This window comes from Tachyglossus aculeatus, chromosome X1 (assembly GCF_015852505.1).
Source record: "Tachyglossus aculeatus isolate mTacAcu1 chromosome X1, mTacAcu1.pri, whole genome shotgun sequence".
Lineage (NCBI taxonomy): Eukaryota > Metazoa > Chordata > Mammalia > Monotremata > Tachyglossidae > Tachyglossus > Tachyglossus aculeatus.
Window position 1 is genome coordinate 124,604,258 of NC_052101.1, and position 20,036 is coordinate 124,624,293.

General features: G+C 48.9%; 2 protein-coding genes across 2 annotated transcripts; one reads left to right on the forward strand and one right to left on the reverse strand.

Annotated features, from left to right (window-relative positions):
- Window positions 1-317: 317 nt before the first annotated feature.
- On the reverse strand, window positions 318-2,872 carry RPS28 (ribosomal protein S28). The gene is made up of 4 exons (XM_038772988.1): window positions 2,765-2,872; window positions 1,599-1,646; window positions 1,343-1,467; window positions 318-397 (listed from the first exon to the last, which is right to left on the reverse strand). Exons 1-3 carry the CDS (start codon window positions 2,852-2,854, stop codon window positions 1,345-1,347), a joined length of 261 nt encoding a protein of 86 aa, XP_038628916.1. The 5' UTR covers window positions 2,855-2,872; the 3' UTR covers window positions 318-397; window positions 1,343-1,344.
- Window positions 2,873-2,955: 83 nt separating this feature from the next.
- On the forward strand, window positions 2,956-17,068 carry NDUFA7 (NADH:ubiquinone oxidoreductase subunit A7; the record flags this gene model as incomplete). Its single annotated transcript, XM_038771816.1, has 4 exons — window positions 2,956-3,063; window positions 3,374-3,423; window positions 14,025-14,174; window positions 16,781-17,068. Coding segments are annotated over 4 exons (405 nt in total), but the record flags the coding sequence as incomplete, so codon positions are not given.
- Window positions 17,069-20,036: the final 2,968 nt, after the last annotated feature.

The window sequence follows — 20,036 nt, forward strand, 5'->3', positions numbered from 1 at the left end:
ACAAGTTAGATATGTGCTGTGGGGAGAGATGAATAAAAGGAGTAAGGCTGACACAGAAGGGAGTAGAAGAGGAAAGGAGGGCTTAGTCAGGGAAGACCTCTTGGAATAGATGTCATTTCAATAAGGCTTTGAATTGGGGGAGAATAATTGTCAGTTAAGAGGGAGGGGGGTTCCAGGTCATACAGAGAAAGAGAGGCTCCTGCTATTTACAGCCACTCAAGAGTGTTATTCCACATAAGGGGGCGAGGGAAGAGGGATTAAAAAAAACCCCTCATAATACTGGGCTAGTGCATTTACTTGAACAGACCAACACAAACTGAACACTTATACAAACAGTCTTTTATTTCACATGATTAGGCTGCCATTGTCCCTTGAGTCAGTATTCCAACGCCTGCACCTGAAAGAGCATCAAATTTGGGTCCATTTTAATCCCCCCCGCTCTTTCCTACTAATCCTGACGTTTACAGCAATACTGTTAACACTCCGTTTCCCAACCCTTTCAGTTTCAAATATTTCAAGCCCTACCCCAGTCAGTCCCAGCAGCCAACAAGCTTTTTTTTACACCCCCATACTACAAGTGAGCCAACAACCCCTGCAAGTTTAGAATCAAGCGCTTAGTACAGTGTTCTGCACACAGTAAGCGCTCAATATGATTGAATGAATAAAAAAGAAAAGATGGAATTAAATGCTTCTTATGTGCCTAATGTATAGGATTTAGCTCAAGGGGGAAGAAGGCTGTCATTCCCATTGTGTGGTTAAGGGAGCAGGCAGATGTGGCTCGCCCCAGGTAACGGAGCAGATCAGTGGTGGGGCCGGAACCCGGATCTATCAAGTCACCGGTATTTTTTGAGCGCCTACGAAGAGTACACTGTAAGCCTCCTTTTCATGAAGTCACGTTGCCTCCCTGAAACAATAGCGAGGGGCCTCATGGCTGCTAGGATGAGAAGCAGCGTGGCTCAGTGGAAAGAGCCCGGGCTTTGGAGTCAGAGGTCATGGGTTCAAATCCCAGCTCTGGCAATTGTCAGCTGACTTTGGGCAAGTCACTTCTCTGGCCTCAGTTCCTTCATCTGTAAAATGGGGATTAAGACTGTGAGCCCCCAGTTGGACCTGATCACCTTGTAACCTCCCCAGCGCTTTGCACACAGTAAGCGCTTAATAAATGCCATCATATTATTATTATTATGTAAACCGAGGTGAGGGCCGAGATATCAGCCTCCAGCTTGTCACGTGGGACAGCATGGCGTCGATGTCGAGCAGCTGGTCACCGCTTTGGGGGACCCCAGCGGCCTCAGTTTCCCGGCCTGGTGGGCCAGCAGTCCTTTTCCCTTGGCCAGCAGTTTACCGTTAACGCAGCCTTCTGGCTTCACGCTCGGACTCCAACAGGGTCAGCACATCACCCTCCCGCACCGGGCCCTTCACGTTCCGGATGATGGACCGGCTGGTGTCGTCCATGAATTCCACCCGCACCTAGGGTGGGGTTTGGAAAAGGGGGGGGGGGGGGAAACAAAGGGAGGGATCGGATGGGGGCACCGTTCGGGATGCCCACATAGGCCAATCCATCGGGAAAGAGCGCCCAAACTGTCCCGTCTCCCGCTTACCTGTGTGCACTGGCCCTGGGAGCCGGTCCGGCCTAGCACCTTAGTGACCTAGGACGAAAATCAATCAATCAATCAATCAATCGTATTTATTGAGCGCTTACGGTGCGCAGAGCACTGTACTAAGCGCTTGGGAAGTACAAGTTGGCAACATAGAGAGACAGCCCCTCCCCAACAGTGGGCTCACAGTCTAAAAGGGGGAGACAGAGAACAAAACCAAACATACTAACAAAATAAAATAAATACAATCGATATGTACAAGTAAAATCAATCAATCGTATTTATTGAGCGCTTACAGTGTGCAGAGCACTGGACTAAGCGCTTGGGAAGTACAAGTTGGCAACATAGAGACAGTCCCTCCCCAACAGTGGGCTCACAGTCTAAAAGGGGGAGACAGAGAACAAAACCAAGCATACTAACAGAATAAAATAAGTAGAATAGATGTGTACAAGTAAAATCAATCAATCGTATTTATTGAGCGCTTACGGTGTGCAGAGCACTGGACTAAGCGCTTGGGAAGTACAAGTTGGCAACATATAGAGACAGTCCCTCCCCAACAGTGGGCTCACAGTCTAAAACCAAACATACTAGCAAAATAAAATAAGTAGAATAGATATGTACAAGTAAAATCAATCGTATTTATTGAGCGCTTACGGTGTGCAGAGCACTGTACTAAGCGCTTGGGAAGTACAAGTTGGCAACATATAGAGACGGTCCCTACCCAACATTGGGCTCACAGTCTAAAAGGGGGAGGCAGAAAACAAAACCAAACATACTAACAAAATAAAATAAGCAGAATAGATAGGTACAAGTAAAATAGAGTAATAAATATGCACAAACATATATACAGGTGTCGTGGGGAAGGGAAGGAGGTAAGACGAGGGGGATGGAGAGGGGGAGGAGGGGGAGAGGAAGGAAGGGGCTCAGTCTGGGAAGGCCTCCTGGAGGAGGTGAGCTCTCAGCAGGGCCTTGAAGGGAGGAAGAGAGCGACCTTGGCGGAAGGGCAGAGGGAGGGCATTCCAGGCCTGGGGGAGGACGGCGGGACAGGAGAGAACGAGGCCCGGTGAGGAGATTAGCGTGAAGAAAAGAAGAAGAAAGAAGAAAAGAAGAGCCCGAAAGCTTCCCTCAGCCCGGCCAGTCCGCCAGCCGAAGAAGCCGGGAGCCCTCACCCGGGCCAGCTTGATCGGCTGTACGCGGCTCGTATCCATAATGGCGGCTACGGAGAAAAAAAGAAAGCCGCGTGGTCTCCGGCGCCCCATTTATAGGCCTCCACAGCTCCTCCTCGCCGAGTTTGGGCGCCTATCTCGCGAGAGTTGGGAGGGGGACCCCCTCCGGGAAACTGGCGTCATTCCCATTATGCTCTGCGGGCGCGGCGCGCGCGGGACGGCGCTGCGCTGCCCTTCAGTCGGGACACAAGATGGCGTCGGCCACCCGCCTCATCCGCTGGTTCCGCAACACTCTGTCTGGGGTGCGGGCCGGGGCCGCGGGGCGCAAGGATGAGGGAGGGACTGGGCCGGGCCCCTTAGGCCTGTGGGTTCCCCCCCTCCCCCCGCCCCGTCCCCGGGGTCGCCTCTTTCCCCTCACGGGACCCCGTTCCCTCAGCCGTGGGGCCGTCTCCTGTCCGCTCCCCGGACTCTGCCCCCTGACACGGGGCCCCCTACCCTAACGGGACAGCCTTCTTGTCCCCTTTACCCCTCAGTTGGGGACCCCTCACGGCACCCACTCCCCTGCCTTTGGGGCCCCCCGCCCCATCCCCTCATCGTCTTCTCCCCTCACAGCACAACCTGCAAGCCAAACTGCAGTTACGTTACACCGAAATCTCCAAGAGGTGAGAAGATCGCCCCCCCCTTCCCCATTACCGCGACCCTCACCTGCCTCCCCACCTCCGTACATAATAATAATAATAATAATAATGGTATTTGTTAAGCGCTTATTATGTGCAAAGCACTGTTCTATATATGTGTATATATAGAACATATATATATATATCCTGTGTATATGTATATATGTTTGTACATATTACTCTATTTTACTTGTACATATCTATTCTATTTATTTTATTTTGTTAGTATGTTTGGTTTTGTTCTCTGTCTCCCCCTTTTAGACTGTGAGCCCACTGTTGGGTAGGGACTGTCTCTATATGTTGCCAACTTGGACTTCCCAAGCGCTTAGTACAGTGCTCTGCACACAGTAAGCGCTCAATAAATACGATTGATTGATAGGGACTGTCTCTGTATGCTGCCAATTTGTACTTCCCAAGCGCTTAGTACAGTGCTCTGCGCATAGTAAGCGCTCAATAAATATGATTGATTGATTGTTCTAAGCGCTGGGGGGGATGCAATGTGATCAAGTTGGCCCACGTGGGGCTCACAGTCTTAATCCCCGTTTCGACAGATGAAGTAACTGAGGCTCAGAGAAGTTAAGTGACTTGCCCAGGGTCACACAGCAGACTTGTGGCGGAGCCGGGATTCGAACCCACGACCTCTGACTCCAGAGCCCGGGCTCTTCATCATCATCATCATCGATCGTATTTATTGAGCGCTTACTATGTGCAGAGCACTGTACTAAGCGCTTGGGAAGTACAAATTGGCAACATATAAAGACAGTCCCTACCCAACAGTGGGCTCACAGTTTAAAAGGGGGAGACAGAGAACTCTTCCCACTGAGCCACATATATACATATAGATCGTACATATCAATCAGTCGTATTTATTGAGCGCTTACTGTGTGCAGAGCACTGTACTAAGCGCTTGGAAAGTACAAGGTGGCAACATACATATGCCTCCACCTTGTTTCCCCTTGAGGTTATCATCCCTGTCATCATCAACATCATCAATCATATTTATTGAGTGCTTACCGTGTGCAGAGCACTGTACTAAGCGCTTGGGAAGTCCAAGTTGGCAACATACAGAGACAGTCCCTACCCAACAGTGGGTTCACAGTCTAAAAGGGGGAGACAGAGAACTCCCGGGAACTGTCGGCGGCAGGGGAGAGCAGAAACCCCCTTTTCCCAAAACCTTCATTTCACTTAGTAGAGGGCCCTTGCTTGTAGACCCTCAGTATATATTTTGGTGTGTGTGTGTATACGCGTACTTTTTTATGTTTGAAGAGACGACTAACTAAACCTTATCCTTGAGTCCGAGTGTGGCCGTAAAGGCCGTATGCAGTTGACATTCCCTTCCACCCTGCACGTGAAAAGATTGTCTCGTGCTGTGCTTTGGATCAGATGTTCGCAGGACCTGACAGTAATAAATGCTTTTTCCTCTTAGTATCATAACGTTCTTCAATCTTCTTCTCTAAAAGAGGTGGCCCTTCTCTGACTTCCTGCCTACCGGGGGGCTGGTCTCTCTGACAGTGTTATTTCGTAACAGATCGTTGCTTTGCCAAATTGTTTGAGATGGGGCTTCTCTGCTTCTTTAAGATATTTTGGCCTCCTGACTTGCCGGTGTTCTATTTTAAGTTCACTGTACAGCAGCAGCTTGCATAACCTGCTATCATAAATATTCCTTGTGGGTTTTGCTCAACAGAACTACGTTATGATGAGCACTGCTTAAGTGCTAGACTCCAAAGACCTCCTTGGCGATCTGGTCTTGCCCATTTTACGTTCGATTTGGCTAATAGCTGTTTTCAGTTAAAGCGAGGTGTTAGACTGTTGACACGCTCTGTCGGTCTCCCAAAATACAAATGGACTTCTCTGATTTGGTTTTCCACTTGATTATTGTTGAACTAACATCCTGCTGAGCTGAATTCCGTGATCACCTAAGGCTCAATGTTGCCGATATGGATTTTCAGGTGTACACACTGGTCTGTAATCTAGGTCTTCAGGCTCAGTGTCAGTCCGAGGTGTTATGCTGACTCAGGGAAGCTGTTCTTACCCTCTGCATGTATTTTCCAAAGCCCCCCCGCCGGGTCCTGAGTGATGGTCTCCAGTTCTTTGGCTGATTTCTGTTGGGACAGTTTTCTAGAGGATTGAAAGTGTATTCCAACACCAGCTTCTGGCTGCAAAAAGATGTTTCTTGTCATTCAAACAGGACTGCTTTCTGACGCTGCTGATGGTGGGGAGAGGGTCAGGCAGGGCAACTTCAATTCAATCAGATTTACTGAGTGCTTACTGTGTGCAGAGCACTGTACTAACCACCTGGGGAGAGTACTATATAATAGAGTTGGTAGACATGTTCCCTGCCTACAATTCTGACTAGACCAGTCACGCAATCTAATAATCGTAGGATTTTGAATTTCTCAAGGCAACCAGACCAAATTCTTCTAAGTAGCTGCGGAAGCCATGGTGTCAGGATGTTAAATGCTTTCTGTGCTCTTTCTCCCTTTTAGACTGTGAGCCCTGTGTGGGACAGAGGCTCTCTATCTATCCCATCACTCGGAACATAGTAAACACTTAAATGCCATAATCACTTATTTTGTAATGCTTCCAATACGACAGGGAAGTAAAGATTATGTCCTCAGTGCTGTTGAAGTAGTTCAACACCCATTCTCTGAAGGAGCACCGGACTCACCTGGTGTCAGCTGTCACGTCTGCAAATAAAAGAAGCGTATTAAGTGCATGCAGTGTGGGATAAATACAAGGCTATGAGACTGGACATAGCCCACGTGAAGCTCACGCTCTATTCCCATTTTATAGATGAGGAAACGGAGGACCAGAGAGGTTAAGTGACTTGCCCGCAGCAGTCCAGTGGCGGAGCAGGAACTTGAATGTGCATCTCCTGACTCCATTGCCTTACTCTTTCTTCCCAGTAATAGTAATAATAATAATGGTATTTGTTAAGCGCTTACCTATGTGCCAGGCACTGTAGTAAGCGCTGGGGTTGATACAAGCAAATCGGGTTGGACATAGTCCCTGTCCCGTGTGGGGCTCACAGTCTCAATCCTCATTTTACAGATGAGGTAACTGAGGCCCAGAGAAGTGAAGTGACTTGCCCAAGGTCACACAGCAGACAAGTGGCCGAGCCGGGATTAGAACCCATGACCTGACTCCCAGGCCCGCACTCTACCCACTATGCCATGCTGCTTCTAGTAGGCCACCTCCTTTCTCCCCCCCTCTTTTTAAAATGGCATTTTTTAAGTGCTTACTATGTGCCAGGCACTGTACTAAGCACTGGTGTAGATCCCCCACACGGTAATCGGGTTAAACCCAGTTTGTCCCAGATAGGGCTCCCTGTTTCAATCCCCACTTCACAGGTGAGGTGACTGAGGCACAGAGACGTTAAATGACTTGCCCAAGGTGACCCAGCGGGCAGGTGGGGGAGCCGGGGTGAGAATCCAGGTCCTAGTGGGCTCTTTCCACTAGGCCGTACTACTTCTGCTCTGCAGTCACAGATCTCTTCCTGAAAGACTACCTTAAAACTCAATATCTCCCAAACTGAGCCCCTCTAAACCTTCTTGTAACTTTCCTATCATCGTTAGTAACCCCACCATCTTCCCGGTCTCAGAAAGTCATCTCACTCGTTTCCGTCATCGATCTCCCAAATTGAGTTGGGCTCTGAAGCCTGCAGGTTCTCCCCTTGGCATGGATCTGCCCCCTTCCTCCCCACCCTTATAACCGAGATCCAAATTCAAAACCCTCACCGTCTCCCAGCTGGAGTACTACAAGAGCCTCCCGGCTGGGCCTCCTTTCTCCAGCTTCTCCCGTCTCCAGTCTAGAGAGCTGTGAATATCTTAACGACATTCTGATCACCTCCCACTCCACTCCTCAAGCCTCCAGTGAATCCCGTTTTTCCTCACTTACAGTGCAAGTGAACCACTGACTTTGAGGCTCTCTACCTGGTGGCTCCCTCTTTTTCCTAGCCACTCTCTTCTGCTGTACCCCAGCTCTCTCACTTCACTCTTCCCAAGCCTTAGAGTTGTCTGGTGGTTTGAAGGTGACCCTGCTGAGGGTGCCGACGTATCCATGATTGGGAGGGTCATAGAGAGAGAATCCCTTGCAAATGGCTAAGCTTCTAACTGTACTTTGTTCTCTACTCTGCTTTTTCAAGAGGTGTTCCCTGACTAATCCCCCACTTACCTTGCCCTCAGTAGTATTTATTGAGCACTAATTGAGTACAGAGTACTGTACTAATAATAATGGTGGTATTTAAGTGCTTACTATGTGCCGAGCACTGTTCCAAGTGTACTAAGTGAAGCAGCACGGCCTAGTGGATAGAGCATGAGCCCGGGAGTCCAAAGAACTTGGGTTCTAATCCCTTCTCTGCCATTTGTCTGCTCTGTGATCTTAGACAAGTCACTTAATTCCTCTGTGCCTCAGCTACCTCGTCTGTAAAATGTGGATTAATACTGTGAGCCCCATGTGGGACATGGACTGGGTCCAACCTGATTAGCTTGCCTCTACCCCAGAGCTTAGTACAGTGCCTGCCACATAGTAAGCACTTAACAAATACCATAAAGACTTTGGGGGATAATACAACAAATTTGGTAGACATGATCCCCGCCCACAATGAGTTTATAGTCTAGAGAGGCAGACATCAATGTAAAATACATAATTTATAATTATCTACTGTCTATTTGACCATTTTTTGTCTGCTTGTAAGATCGAAAGCTCAAGAGCAGGAACCGGGTCACTGACTTTTGTTATGCATTTTGTTAATGGTATTAAGTGCTTACTATGTTCCAGGCGCTTTACTAAGTGCTAGGGAAGATACAAGCTAATCAGGTTGGACACAGTCCCTGTCCCACATGGGGCTCACCGTCTTAATCTCCATTTTACTCCAATGACCTGTTCCGACCCTATCTCACACACTCACCATCTTGGGTGCACACTTGTCCTTATCTTTAGAAACTGTACAATCTCTACTCTCACTAATTCTGCAATTCCTTTATGAGACCACAACCACCTCATCTGTTCTCTTTCCCATACATCCACTCCCCTCAAATCTGTCCTTGTTTCCTGCAGAGACCTCCTCTCTCTTGAGCCCTTCCAATGGTCTACATCCATCCTGCCCCATTTGGTCTCCAAACCCAAACTACCTTGTCCTGACACAGATCGACACACACACCACCACCCTCTCCACTGAACTGAACTCCCTCCCTCCCCTGTCCCTCCACCTGTCTTGTACGCTAGCCCGCAACCCTGGATCACCTCCACAGTGCACTTCCTCCATTCCTTTGCCCCAGCTGTGGAGCGCTTTTGGAGGAAATCCAGACCTCTCTCTAACTTTGTCTACCTTAAATTCATTCTTCTCTGCTTCAATTCTGTCCAATAAAAATAATTCTCCTTCCTAATTCACTCCCGTGCCCACTGCCTCTGCCACCTGCTAAAGATGTTTAAACTCCCTCCTCAAACCTCCTGTCCCACTGCCTCCACCATCTCTTTCCCATAATGATCTGGCCACATTCATTCATTCAATCGTATTTTTTGAGCGCTTACTGTGTGCAGAGCACTGTACTAAGCGCTTGGGAAGTACAAGTTGACAACATATAGAGACGGTCCCTACCCATCAGTGGGCTCACAGTCTAGAAGGGGGAGACAGAACACAAAACATTAACAAAATAAAATAAATAGAATGAACATGTACAAATAAATAGAGTAATAAATACATACGAACATATATACAGGTGCTGTGGGGAGGGGAAGGAGATAAGGTGGGGGGATGGGGGGAGAGGAAGGAGGGGGCTCAGTCTGTGAAGGCCTCCTGGAGGAGGTGAGCTCTCAGTAGGGCCTTGAAGGGAGGAAGAGAGCTAACTTGGCGGATGTGTGGAGGGAGGGCATTCCAGGCCAGGGGGATGACGTGGGCCGGGGGGTCGACAGCGGGACAGGCGACAACGAGGCACGGTGAGGAGATTAGCGGCAGAGGAGTGGAGGGTGCGGGGTGGGCTGTAGAAGGAGAGAAGGGAGGTGAGGTAGGAGGGGGCGAGGTGATGGAGAGCCTTGAAGCCGAGGGTGAGGAGTTTCTGCCTGGATGCGTAGGTTGATTGGTAGCCACTGGAGATTTTTGAGGAGGGGAGTAACATGCCCAGAGCGTTTCTGCACCAAGACGATCTGGGCAGTGGCGTGGAGTATGGATTGAAGTGGGGAGAGACAGGAGGATGGGAGATCGGAGAGGAGGCTGATGCAGTAATCCAGACGGGATAGGATGAGAGCTTGAACGAGCAGGGTAGCGGTTTGGATGGAGAGGAAAGGGCGGATCTTGGCGATGTTGCGGAGGTGAGACCGGCAGGTTTTGGTGACGGATTGGATGTGAGGGGTGAACGAGAGAGCGGAGTCGAGGATGACACCAAGGTTGCGGGCTTGTGAGACGGGAAGGATGGTAGTGCCGTCAACAGTGATGGGAAAGTTAGGGAGAGGGCAGGGTTTGGGAGGGAAGACAAGGAGTTCAGGCCACATACTTCATCAACAAAATTAAATACCATCCGGCATGCTCTCCCTAAAATCTCTGCTCCTATCCAATCCCCCCTCCCTCCAAACTATTTGATTCTCCCTATATTCTCTGCAGTAAGTCAAGATGAAATCTCTCGCCTCCTCTCTAAATCTACCCCCTCTACCTGTGCGTCTGACCCCATCCCTTCATACTTTTTTAAAAACACTCATCTCCCCCTTCCTCCTTCCCCACCCTTGACTGCCATCTTCAACTGTTCACTTTCCAACAGCTTCTTCCCCAGTGTTTTCAAACATGCTTATTCAGTCATATTTATTGAGCGCTTACTGTGTGCAGAGCACTGTACTAAGCGCTTGGGAAGTACAAGTTGGCAACATATAGAGACAGTCCCTACCCAACAGTGGGCTCACAGTCTAGAAGGGGGAGACAGACAACAAAACAAAACGTGTGGTCAGTTGTCATCAGAATAAATAGAGGTATAGCTAGATTCACATCATTGACAAAATAAATAGAATAGTAAATATGTACAAGTAAAATAAATAGAGTAATAAATCTGTACAAAAAACTCTCCCTTGACCCCATGGCTCCCTCCAGTTATCACCCCATCTTCCTCTTACTATTACTGTCTCCAAAATTCTTGAGAGTTGTTTACACCCACTGTCTCCACATAATAATAATAATAATAATAATAATAATAATAATAATGGTATTTAAGTGCTTATTATGTGCCAGGCAATGTTCTAAGTGCTGGGGGAGATTCAAGATAATAGGGTTGGACATAGTCCCTATCCCACATAGGGCTCACAGTCTTAATCCCCATTTTACAGATAAGGGAACTGAGGCACAGAGAAGTGAAGTGACTTGCCCAAGGTCACAGCAGAGAAGCAGCGTGGCTCAGCGGAAAGAGCACAGGCTTTGGAGTCAGAGGCCATGGGTTCAAATCCCGGCTCCGCCAATTGTCAGCTATGTGACTTTGGGCAAGTCACTTAAATTCTCTGGGCCTCAGTGACCTCATCTGTAAAATGGGGATTAAGACTGAGCCCCCAGTGGGACAACCTGATCACCTTGTAACCTCCCCAGCGCTTAGAACAGCACTTTGCACATAGTAAGCGCTGAATAAATGCCATTTAAAAAAAAAGTGGCAGAGTCCAGATTAGAACCCATGAGCTTCTGATTCCCAGGCCCAGGCTCTCTCCACTGTGCCATGCTACGTCCTCTTCTCCCATTCTCTCCTAGGTCCCCTACAGTCTGGCTTTTGTCCCCTTCACTCCACAGAAACAACCCCCTCTAAGGTAACCAAAGACCTTCTTCTCACCAAATCTGACAGCCTTTACTCTATCCTCATCCTCCTATACCTTTCAGTCGCCTTCGACACTGTAGACCCCTCCCTTCTTGAAACTTTACCCAACCTCGGATTCACTGCCACTGTCCTCTCTTAGTTCTCCTTTGTCTCTGAGCGCTCCTTCTTAGTCTCTTTGGCTGGCTTTTTGTCTGCCCCCTCCCCCTCATCCCACCCTCTGTCGGTATTTTCCATCTACACCCACTCGTTTGGAGAACTCAGTCACCCTATGGTTTTAGTTACCATCTCTATGCAGATGATTCCCAAATCGACCTCTCCAGCCCTGACCTCTCTCCTTCCACCTTCAAGACAGATCTACCTGGACGTCCTGCCGACACCTCAAATTAAACAGGTCCACAACTGAACTCCTTATCTTCCCACCCAAACCGCGCCCTCCCCCTGCCTTTCCCATCACCAGACAACACCAGTATCCTCCCTGTCTCACAAGTCCATAACCTTGGCGTTATCCTTGACTCCTCTCTCATTCAACCCACATATTCAATCTGTCGGTTCTACCCACACAATATTGCTAAAATCCACCCTTTCCTCTCCATCCTAGTTGCTACCATGCTAATCCCAGCACTTATTCTATCCTGCCTTTTGACTACTGCATCTGCCTCCTCACTGACCTCCCTGCCTCCTGTGTCTCATTCATTCAATCGTATTTGAGCGCTTACTGTGTGCAGAGCACTGTAATAATAATGACAGTAATATTGGTATTTGTTAAGCGCTTACTAAGTGCCAAGCACTGTTCTAAGCACTGTGGGGGGGATACAAGGTAATCAGGTTGTCCCACGTGGGGCTCACAGTCCTAATCCCCATTTTACAGATTAGGGAACTGAGGCACAGAGAAGTTAATTGACTGGCCCAAAGTCACACAGCTAAGTGGCAGAGCCGGGATTTGAACCCATGACCTCTGACTCCCAAGCCCGTGCTCTTTCCACTGAGCCATGCTGCTTGCCCTAGAAAATTGGAGAACGCGGGCATCGATCCTGCTACCTCTAGCATGCTAAGCAAGCTCTCTACCATCTGAGCTAATTCCCCCACACACTAAAGCTTTCCCCACTGCAGTCCATACTTCACTCTGCAGCACAGATCATTTATCACAAGATATTCAGTCCATGTCGCCCCACTCCTCAAGAACCTCCAATGGCCACCCCTCCACCTCTGCAATAAAAAGAAACTCCTTACCATCGGCTTTAAAGCACTCAGCTTGCCCCATCCTACCTCACTTCACTGATCGACTACAGCCAAGCCTGTACACTCCACTCCTCTAGTGCCAGCTGTGCCCCGACCTCATCTATCTCGCCACCGGCCCCTTTCCCCCTCCATATATGCCAGACCACCTCTCTCTCCACCTTCTGAGCATTATTTAGGTCACCTCTCCAAGGACCTTCCCCAATTAAGCCCTCTTTTCCCTGGCTCACTCTCCCTTCTGTGTCATTTATCCACTTGAACCTGTGACCTTTGGACAGTTGATAATCCGCCTCACCCCCAACCCCACAGCACTTATGTACATATCTTTTATATATTTTAAGTTACTTATTTGTACTAATGTCCGTCTCCCCCTCTATACTGCGAGCTTGTTATTCATTCATTCAATCGTATTGATTGAGCACTTACTGTGTTCAGAGCACTATAGTAAGCGCTTGGGAAGTACAAGTTGGCAACATATAGAGACGGTCCCTACCCAACAACGGGCTCACAGTCTAGATTTGGCAGGGAATGTGTGTCCGTTAAATTCTATTGTATTGCACTCTCTCAAGCATTTAGTATAGTGCTCTGTACATAGTAAGCGCTCAGTAAGTACAATTCATTGATTTTACAGATGAGGAAATAGAGATGTTAAATAAGTTGCCCAAAGCCACCCAGCAGGCAAGCAGCGGAGCCAGGATTAGAACCCAGGGTCTATGCTTTTTCCTTTAGGCCAAGCTACTTCTCAAGTGCATTTTCAAGTGGCTAGCACGGTGCCCCAGGCCACATAGGTGTTCAGTAAATACTGCTGTTGCTGCTGCTGATTTGATCTGCATGTCCTGCAGTGGGTTTTTATAGGCCTTGTTCTTGTCAAGATCATGAGTTCCTCTGTGCGGATAATATGTTTCTTGCTTTACTGCAGATTGCTCCTCGTCAGCACTCTTCAGGTTTGGATGATAGTTGGGGTGTGATCTGTGTTCCTCAACCATGTTAAAATGCCAGGCCTGTGTCTGCTCTTGGCTGTTTATTAATTATTATTGGTCATACCTCAGAGCCCTGGAGGGTGCCGCCTCCCTGTATCTCCCTGTCCAGTCCTAGGGGCACCACCTACTCCTTGGGGAAAGTTCTGGTTAGTTTCTTCAGGAGAGGTGAGAATGAAAATATTGTGGGGGAGGGCCGAGGAATAATTGTTGAGGTTCTTTTTTTTTCTTTCCTTTATTCCTGATGGCTCCTGAAGCTCTCTAATCTGGGGCCAGTTTGCAGGAGCTTCTTGCCCTCCGGCTCCCCCATGCTAAGAACCCCAAAGCCTCCTTCCTTAACCTAGTTCAGACCCGTGAAGGACATAGGTGAGCAGGGAGCCAGTGCCGACTGGTGAGGGGGAGTTGGGCAGAGTCAACCTGGCTAGATGCCACCCTGTACACCACCTCCGACCCCCATTTCCGCCTTGTCTGAGGGGTGAGCTGTTCACCTAAATGCAGACAATCGGAGGTAGTGGAGCAAGGAGTCTTCTAGCTCGAGCCTTCTTCCCGGCAGCAGTGGAGTTTGCCAAATTTCCCTTCCGTTCCTATCTAGAACTCAACCGCCTCCCAAGCTGCCGGTGGGTCCCAGTCACAAGCTGTCGGACAATTACTACTGCACCCGAGATGGCCGCCGGGAAGCCTTGCCTCCGGCGATCGTAATGTCTCCTCAGAAAGTCCTTGGTTCAGGCACTCCGGCTGAGAAGTAAGTGTGCCTGTCGGGGGTTCTCCTTGAGCTCCAGGTTGAACAGAGTGGGTTGGGGCTTCAGATAGCTATGGATATTATCTATTGTATAATATATATCAAGCTGCCCTCCCTCGTACTCAGAGATTCTGCTGCCGCCGAAGGGGAGAGCCTGTCCGCGTGTGCAAATGTCGTCGTTATCACCGTTAACATTTATTGAGCCCCGACTGTGGGCCGGGCACCGTGCTAGGAGCTTGGGAACATGCAACAGAAATCAAAAAGACACAGTCCCTGCCCTCGAGGAGTGTACAGTCTATGGAGGGGTTGGGTGACAAGCAGCTATAAATAGTGAAATGTATGAGGTAAAAGGAAAAGAGCAGCAGTAGAAATAAGGTAAGCAGTTAACCAGATAGGGACACATTAAGGCGCTAAGGAGGCTGATGGGCAGGCTTGACTAGGAATGTGTGGGCAGGGTTAGTCAGAGGAGCTTAGTCTTGGAAGAGGAGGCTTTTTAGGAGGGCTTTGAAAGAGGAGAGAACTGTGGTCTGTCAGATTTGAAGGAGGGTCAAGGGCTCCGTGAAGGGGAAAGGGCCTTTGCAAATGGGTCACGTACAGCTTAGTGGAGAATGAGGTGCAGTTAGGTGCATGGGAGGAGTGAAGAGTGCTAGCTGGAGAGAGGGTTACAACTGAGGACGAGAGAGCTGGCAGGGTGCCTCAGGGCCTATGCTTAGGAATTTTTGCTTTATGCAGCAAGAAATGGGGAATTATTTTGTGGGAATGGGCATCTGGGATATTTTATTCATTTATTAATCATATTTATCGCACGCTTACTGTGTGCAAAGCACTGTACTGAGTGCTCGGGAGAGTACAATATAACATTAAACACATTCCCTGCCCACAACGAGCTCACAGTCTAGAGGGGGAGACAGACATTACTATAAATAAATTACATATGTGCCATGGGGAAGCATGTGGGGATACTCCAGGAGAAGCTAAGACTGTGAAAAGGTGCAGCCAAGCCATTAGGATGACTGTCAAAAGTGCATCACACTTGTTCCTCCAAACGCCTCCTTTCTCCGCTCTCTGACGGAATACTGGTTTAGGCAGACCTTTTGGTATGGCCAATGTGACGGAGCTTATCATCATCCCATCACCCCTTTCCCTCTGAGGGAGTTGGCATTGAGTTGCAAAATGGTCAGCAAATAGGGAGATGGCTGGTGGAAAGGGGTGGAGAAAGAAAGAATCCACCAACTGGACAGTCAGCTCCTGAATACTTGAGTTGACTATATGCCATTTGATTGTCAGCCCCTCGAAGGGAGAAACTGTCTATTTTCCTTTTGAATCACCCCAGTCACCCAGTGTGGTGCTCTGCACACTGCCACTCAATAATCAATCGGTGGTATTTAGCGTTTACTGTGTGCAGAACACCGTGCTAAGCACTGGGGAGAGTATACTATAACCGAGCTGGTAGACGTGTTCCCTGCCCGCAGGAACTTATAGTCTAGAGAGGGAGAATAAGAGTGGGTGGTGATGATTCCACCTTGACAGATGAGGTCATTGAGGTTCCGAGAGGAGCCACCGGTCCTGGATCGTCCAGTGGCAGAGCACAGGAGAATTCATGATTTGGGAGCTGAAAATCATAATCATCTGGCTTATGCAGACGTCATGTCAGCTCCTCGTGGGCAGGGATGCATCACTTGCTTCTGTCGTACTTTCCCGAGGACTTCATGCAGTTCACTGTGCTAAATAAATACCACGCCCCAGCTCGTCTGCACTAGGACAGGGTGGGTGGCCGTAGCTAACTCACCCACCTCTTGGAGCCGAAATAAGGACCGGAGGCGAGGCCAAGCTGATAGGCATCTTTGGCCCCTTGATGGCAGGTTAGAGATGATGGGGAGGGTGCCACTGCTGCCATTTTTTTAGGTCTGCACCAGGGCTGTGGGCAAGCAGCTCTTTTCACCCTCTCCCCAAAGTCCCTTGAGGAAGAGCCATTTGCCCATTCATTCCGCCCCAGGCGACCTGGGGGACCTGCTGGAGACAGGACAGAGGTTGGAGCTCTGAAGCCACCATGGCATACACAGCTCATGGGGCTACACGGCCGGGCTACTGCCGCCTGTGGAATCAACCCCGTTCCATGACTTGATCCCGGCCCCCAAAGAAGCAGTGCTTGTGGGGCCCTGTGGGGTCCAGAGCTACAACCCCCAATGGAGCCTCCAAGCTGTCTGGTTAGTCAGTCTGTCCATCAGGTGGGGGGACAGCTCCTCCTCAAGGGGCTTGTGGGAGGGAGCGAGAGGAATTGCTGGTGCTCAGCTCTGACTCCCCTTGGGGACCCCAAAAGCGGCACTGGGGAAGGGGGCAGTGGCAGCACAGCACGAGTATCTTTCCTTTCTCCCCTAGCCCCTCTTTCTGTCCCTCCTTATTTTCTTCTCCCCATCGCCACTTTCCTTCCCTCCCTATTTGCCCCTACACTCTCAGAATGAAGTGAGCACCCCTGGATCAAAGCACAGAGTCTGAAGATCCTGCCCCTTTTAGATTTCTCTTAATTCTTAGCTATTGTATTGTGGCACAGTTTGTTTCACTCTGCCGTCTGCTTGTTTCCTTTCCTGAAAGCTGTCTTCTTCCTTCAGCTTGGAATCTGCTGGGGCAGCCACTGGGAAAAAACCAGTAACACCAGGACCCCCCCTGAAGAAGTGGGAATTGTCGAAGGATCAACCGTACCTGTGAAATGGCTAAGAGACGCGAGGTGATGATGCTAGGGTAGACGATACTTTCTAAGACTGACTGGAAGGCTCCAGCGTGGCCTCAGAGCCAGTTTACTGGATTATCCTGAGTACAGTGGGGAGGGGAGTTTATTCATGGGCAAGAGAAAAAAAAATGTCTCCCCTGGCATATGAGAAATATTCTGAACTCCATTACGTGTGTCTGTGTGTTTTATTTTCTAAGACTTGCTTGAGTTACATGAATTCTAGAGCAGCGGTGCTCAAAAGTCTGATGACAGCATCACCGTTTCTCTCTCCAGTTAGTTGAATTAGTATCCCAGGGGTAGCCTGCACATTATCACCACCACCAGATCGTCAATTAATCCTTTCTAGGCCCTCACCTTGGTACTTTGGCCCAATTCTTGGCATTCCTGAGTGCTGAAGTCCGACAAGCTGGTCTAGTGCCATGAAATAGGAAAAGAATGGGTACACCGCTGCCCCTTTCTCCTCACAACAGAGGGATCAGAAGGCTGAATGGGGAAGGAAGAGGCAGCTGGCTTCAGCCCTAGCTCCTCTGAAGCGGAATGCTCTGCTTCTCTGTCTGGATGGAGGAAGCAAATGTTATCCAATGCTCCTGCTTCTCGCTGGGCCCCTTCAGCTTCCATCCTGTGATCTCGCTGTCTGCTATAAGGACTGTCCCCCTATAGTGCTTTGGGAAGTCTCTCCAGGGGCTTGTGATGTAGAATCCCGAGTTAAAATCTCACCCGAGTTTCCCTCTGCCCCTCACAAATCCCCACTTCAATATCCAGTGTCAACTGTGTGTCAAAAGTAGAGTGCGTCATCGTCCCTCCCAAATGTCAATGTTAAGAAGATAAGCCATGCCATATTGGGGCAAAGCAGTGATTCACCGAGCTTCATATTCTGTTTCCTACAAGAGCACCAAAAGATATGTGGAGGAACCATGTGATGGTTGCTTTCTTTGTCCTCCATCCTCGTGATTAAGGATCTACCGCCCACGTCCCTAATTCTCCCTCTAATAACCTACCATGGTACCATCATCCTTGTATCCATTTAACTCTTCCTAAGCCTGCAAATGATAATGGTGGGATTTAAGTGCTTACTATGTGCTAAGCACTTTTCTAAGTGCTGGGGTAGACACAAGAGCTGGTATTGGATATGCCCATTTTGCAAATGAGGGAGCTGAGGCACAGAGAAGTGGAGTGACTTGCCAAGGTCACACAGCAGACCAGTGGCAGAGCCAGGATTAGAACCCAGGTCTTCTGATTCCCAGACCCGTGCTCTTTCCATAGACCACGCTCTAAGCCCACTGGTAAACAGCGGTATTTCTTGAGTGCTTGCTGTGTGCAGAGCACCTGTCTAGGCACCTGAGAGAATACAGAACAATAGACTTGGTAGACAAGCTGCCTGCCCACAAAGAGCTTACAGTCTAGAGGAGCTTGTCAGTGACACTGGTGTCTGCAGAGCACTTAATTTTTCATTCATTCAATCATTTATTGAGCGTTTACTGTGTGCAGAGCACTGTACTAAGTGCTTAGGAGAGTGCAAGTCTGGGGTGGGGGGGACAGACATTGATACAAACTACACATACGTACATAAGTGCTGTGGGACTGGGAGGGGGAAAGATCATTCATTCATTCAATCGTATTTATTGAGCGCTTACTGTGTGCAGAGCACTGTACTAAGCGCTTGGGAACTACAAGTTGGCAACATATAGAGATGGTCCCTACCCAACTGGGCTCACAGTCTAGAAGGGGACCAGGTCAGGGTGACGTAGGAGTTCTTAGTCTGGGAAGACCGCTTGGAGGAGGTGTGCCTTCAATAAGGGTTCGAAGAGGGGGAGCGTAATTGTCAGATTTGAGGAGGGAGGGCGTTTCCAGACCAGAGGCAGAAAGTGGGCTAGGGGTCGGCGGTGAAATAGGCAAGATCAAGGTACAGTGTTAAGGTTAGCACTTGGGGAGTGAAGTGGATTGTAGGAGAGTAGTGAGGTGCGGTAGGAAGAGGCAAGTTAGTCTTATGCCATCAAATCATTTCCGACCCATCAATCAATCTATCAATCATATTTATTGAGCGCTTACTGTGTGCAGATCACTGTACTAAGCGCTTGGGAAGTACAAATTGGCAACATATAGAGACAGTCCCTAACCAACAGTGGGCTCACAGTCTAAAAGGGGGAGACAAAACCAAACATACCAACAAAATAAAATGTTTTGTTAGTATGGCAACACCACGGACACATCTCTCGCAGAACACCCCGCTCTCCATCAGCAATCCCTCTGGTAGTGTAACCGTGGAGTTTTCTTGGTAAAAATCCGGAAGCGGTTTACCATTGCCACCTACCGCGCGGTAAACTCGAGTCTCCGCCCTCGACTCTCCCCCATGCTGCTGCTGCCCGGCATGGGTGAGCTTTGCCTGGGCAAGTTGGTGGAGTGCTTTGAAGGCAATGGTGAGGAGTTTTTGTTTGATGGAGAGGTGGGTGGGCAACCGCTGGAGTTGTTTGAGGAGTGGGGTGACACGTCCTGAACATTTTTGTAGAAAAATGATAAGCCCTGAGTTAGATGCAGGCTCCGTCATTGGGGTTCACAAGCTAGGAAATATTGAGTCAGAGATAAGGTAAAAAATAATTATTGGAAATTGTCGTGAATGATTCATCTCTGAGAGGCCTTCCCCATTTAAGTCCTCATTTCCTCTTCCCCCGCTCCTTACTGCATCATCCTGGCACTTGGATTTTTCACCCTATATTCACCCCACCCTTAACCCCATAGCATTTATGTATGTGTAATTTATTTATATTCATATCCGTCTCCTCCTCTAGACTGTAAGCTCCTTGAGTACAGGGAACATGTCAACCAACTCCGTTATATTGTGCCCTCCCAAGCGCTTAGTACAGTGCTCTGAACACAGTAAGTGCCCAATAAATATGATTGATTACATTTGTAGTAGTAGTAAGAGTATGTATTAAGTGCTGGGAAAGAATCTACATAGTCTTAGTCAGGGTTCCTGATCCCCAAGGAGCTCAAAACCTAAGAGAAAGAGGGAAGGAGGCCTGGAGTAGACACATAAGGAGAAAATAAGACAGTAAAAACACAAAATGAACATAATATTAATGGTATTGGTTAAGTGCTTACCGTGTGCCAAGCTGTTCTAAGCGCTGGGGTAGATACGA

Bases quoted from the DNA above. Each gene is read 5' to 3' on its own strand.
- RPS28 (XM_038772988.1), bottom strand. From the start codon at position 2,854: ATGGGGCGCCGGAGACCACGCGGCTTTCTTTTTTTCTCCGTAGCCGCC. The intron at 1,647-2,764 runs GTGAGGGCTCCC...TTTTCGTCCTAG, and splicing joins AGCCGATCAAGCTGGCCCGG to GTCACTAAGGTGCTAGGCCG. The intron at 1,468-1,598 runs GTAAGCGGGAGA...ACCCCACCCTAG, and splicing joins CCCAGGGCCAGTGCACACAG to GTGCGGGTGGAATTCATGGA.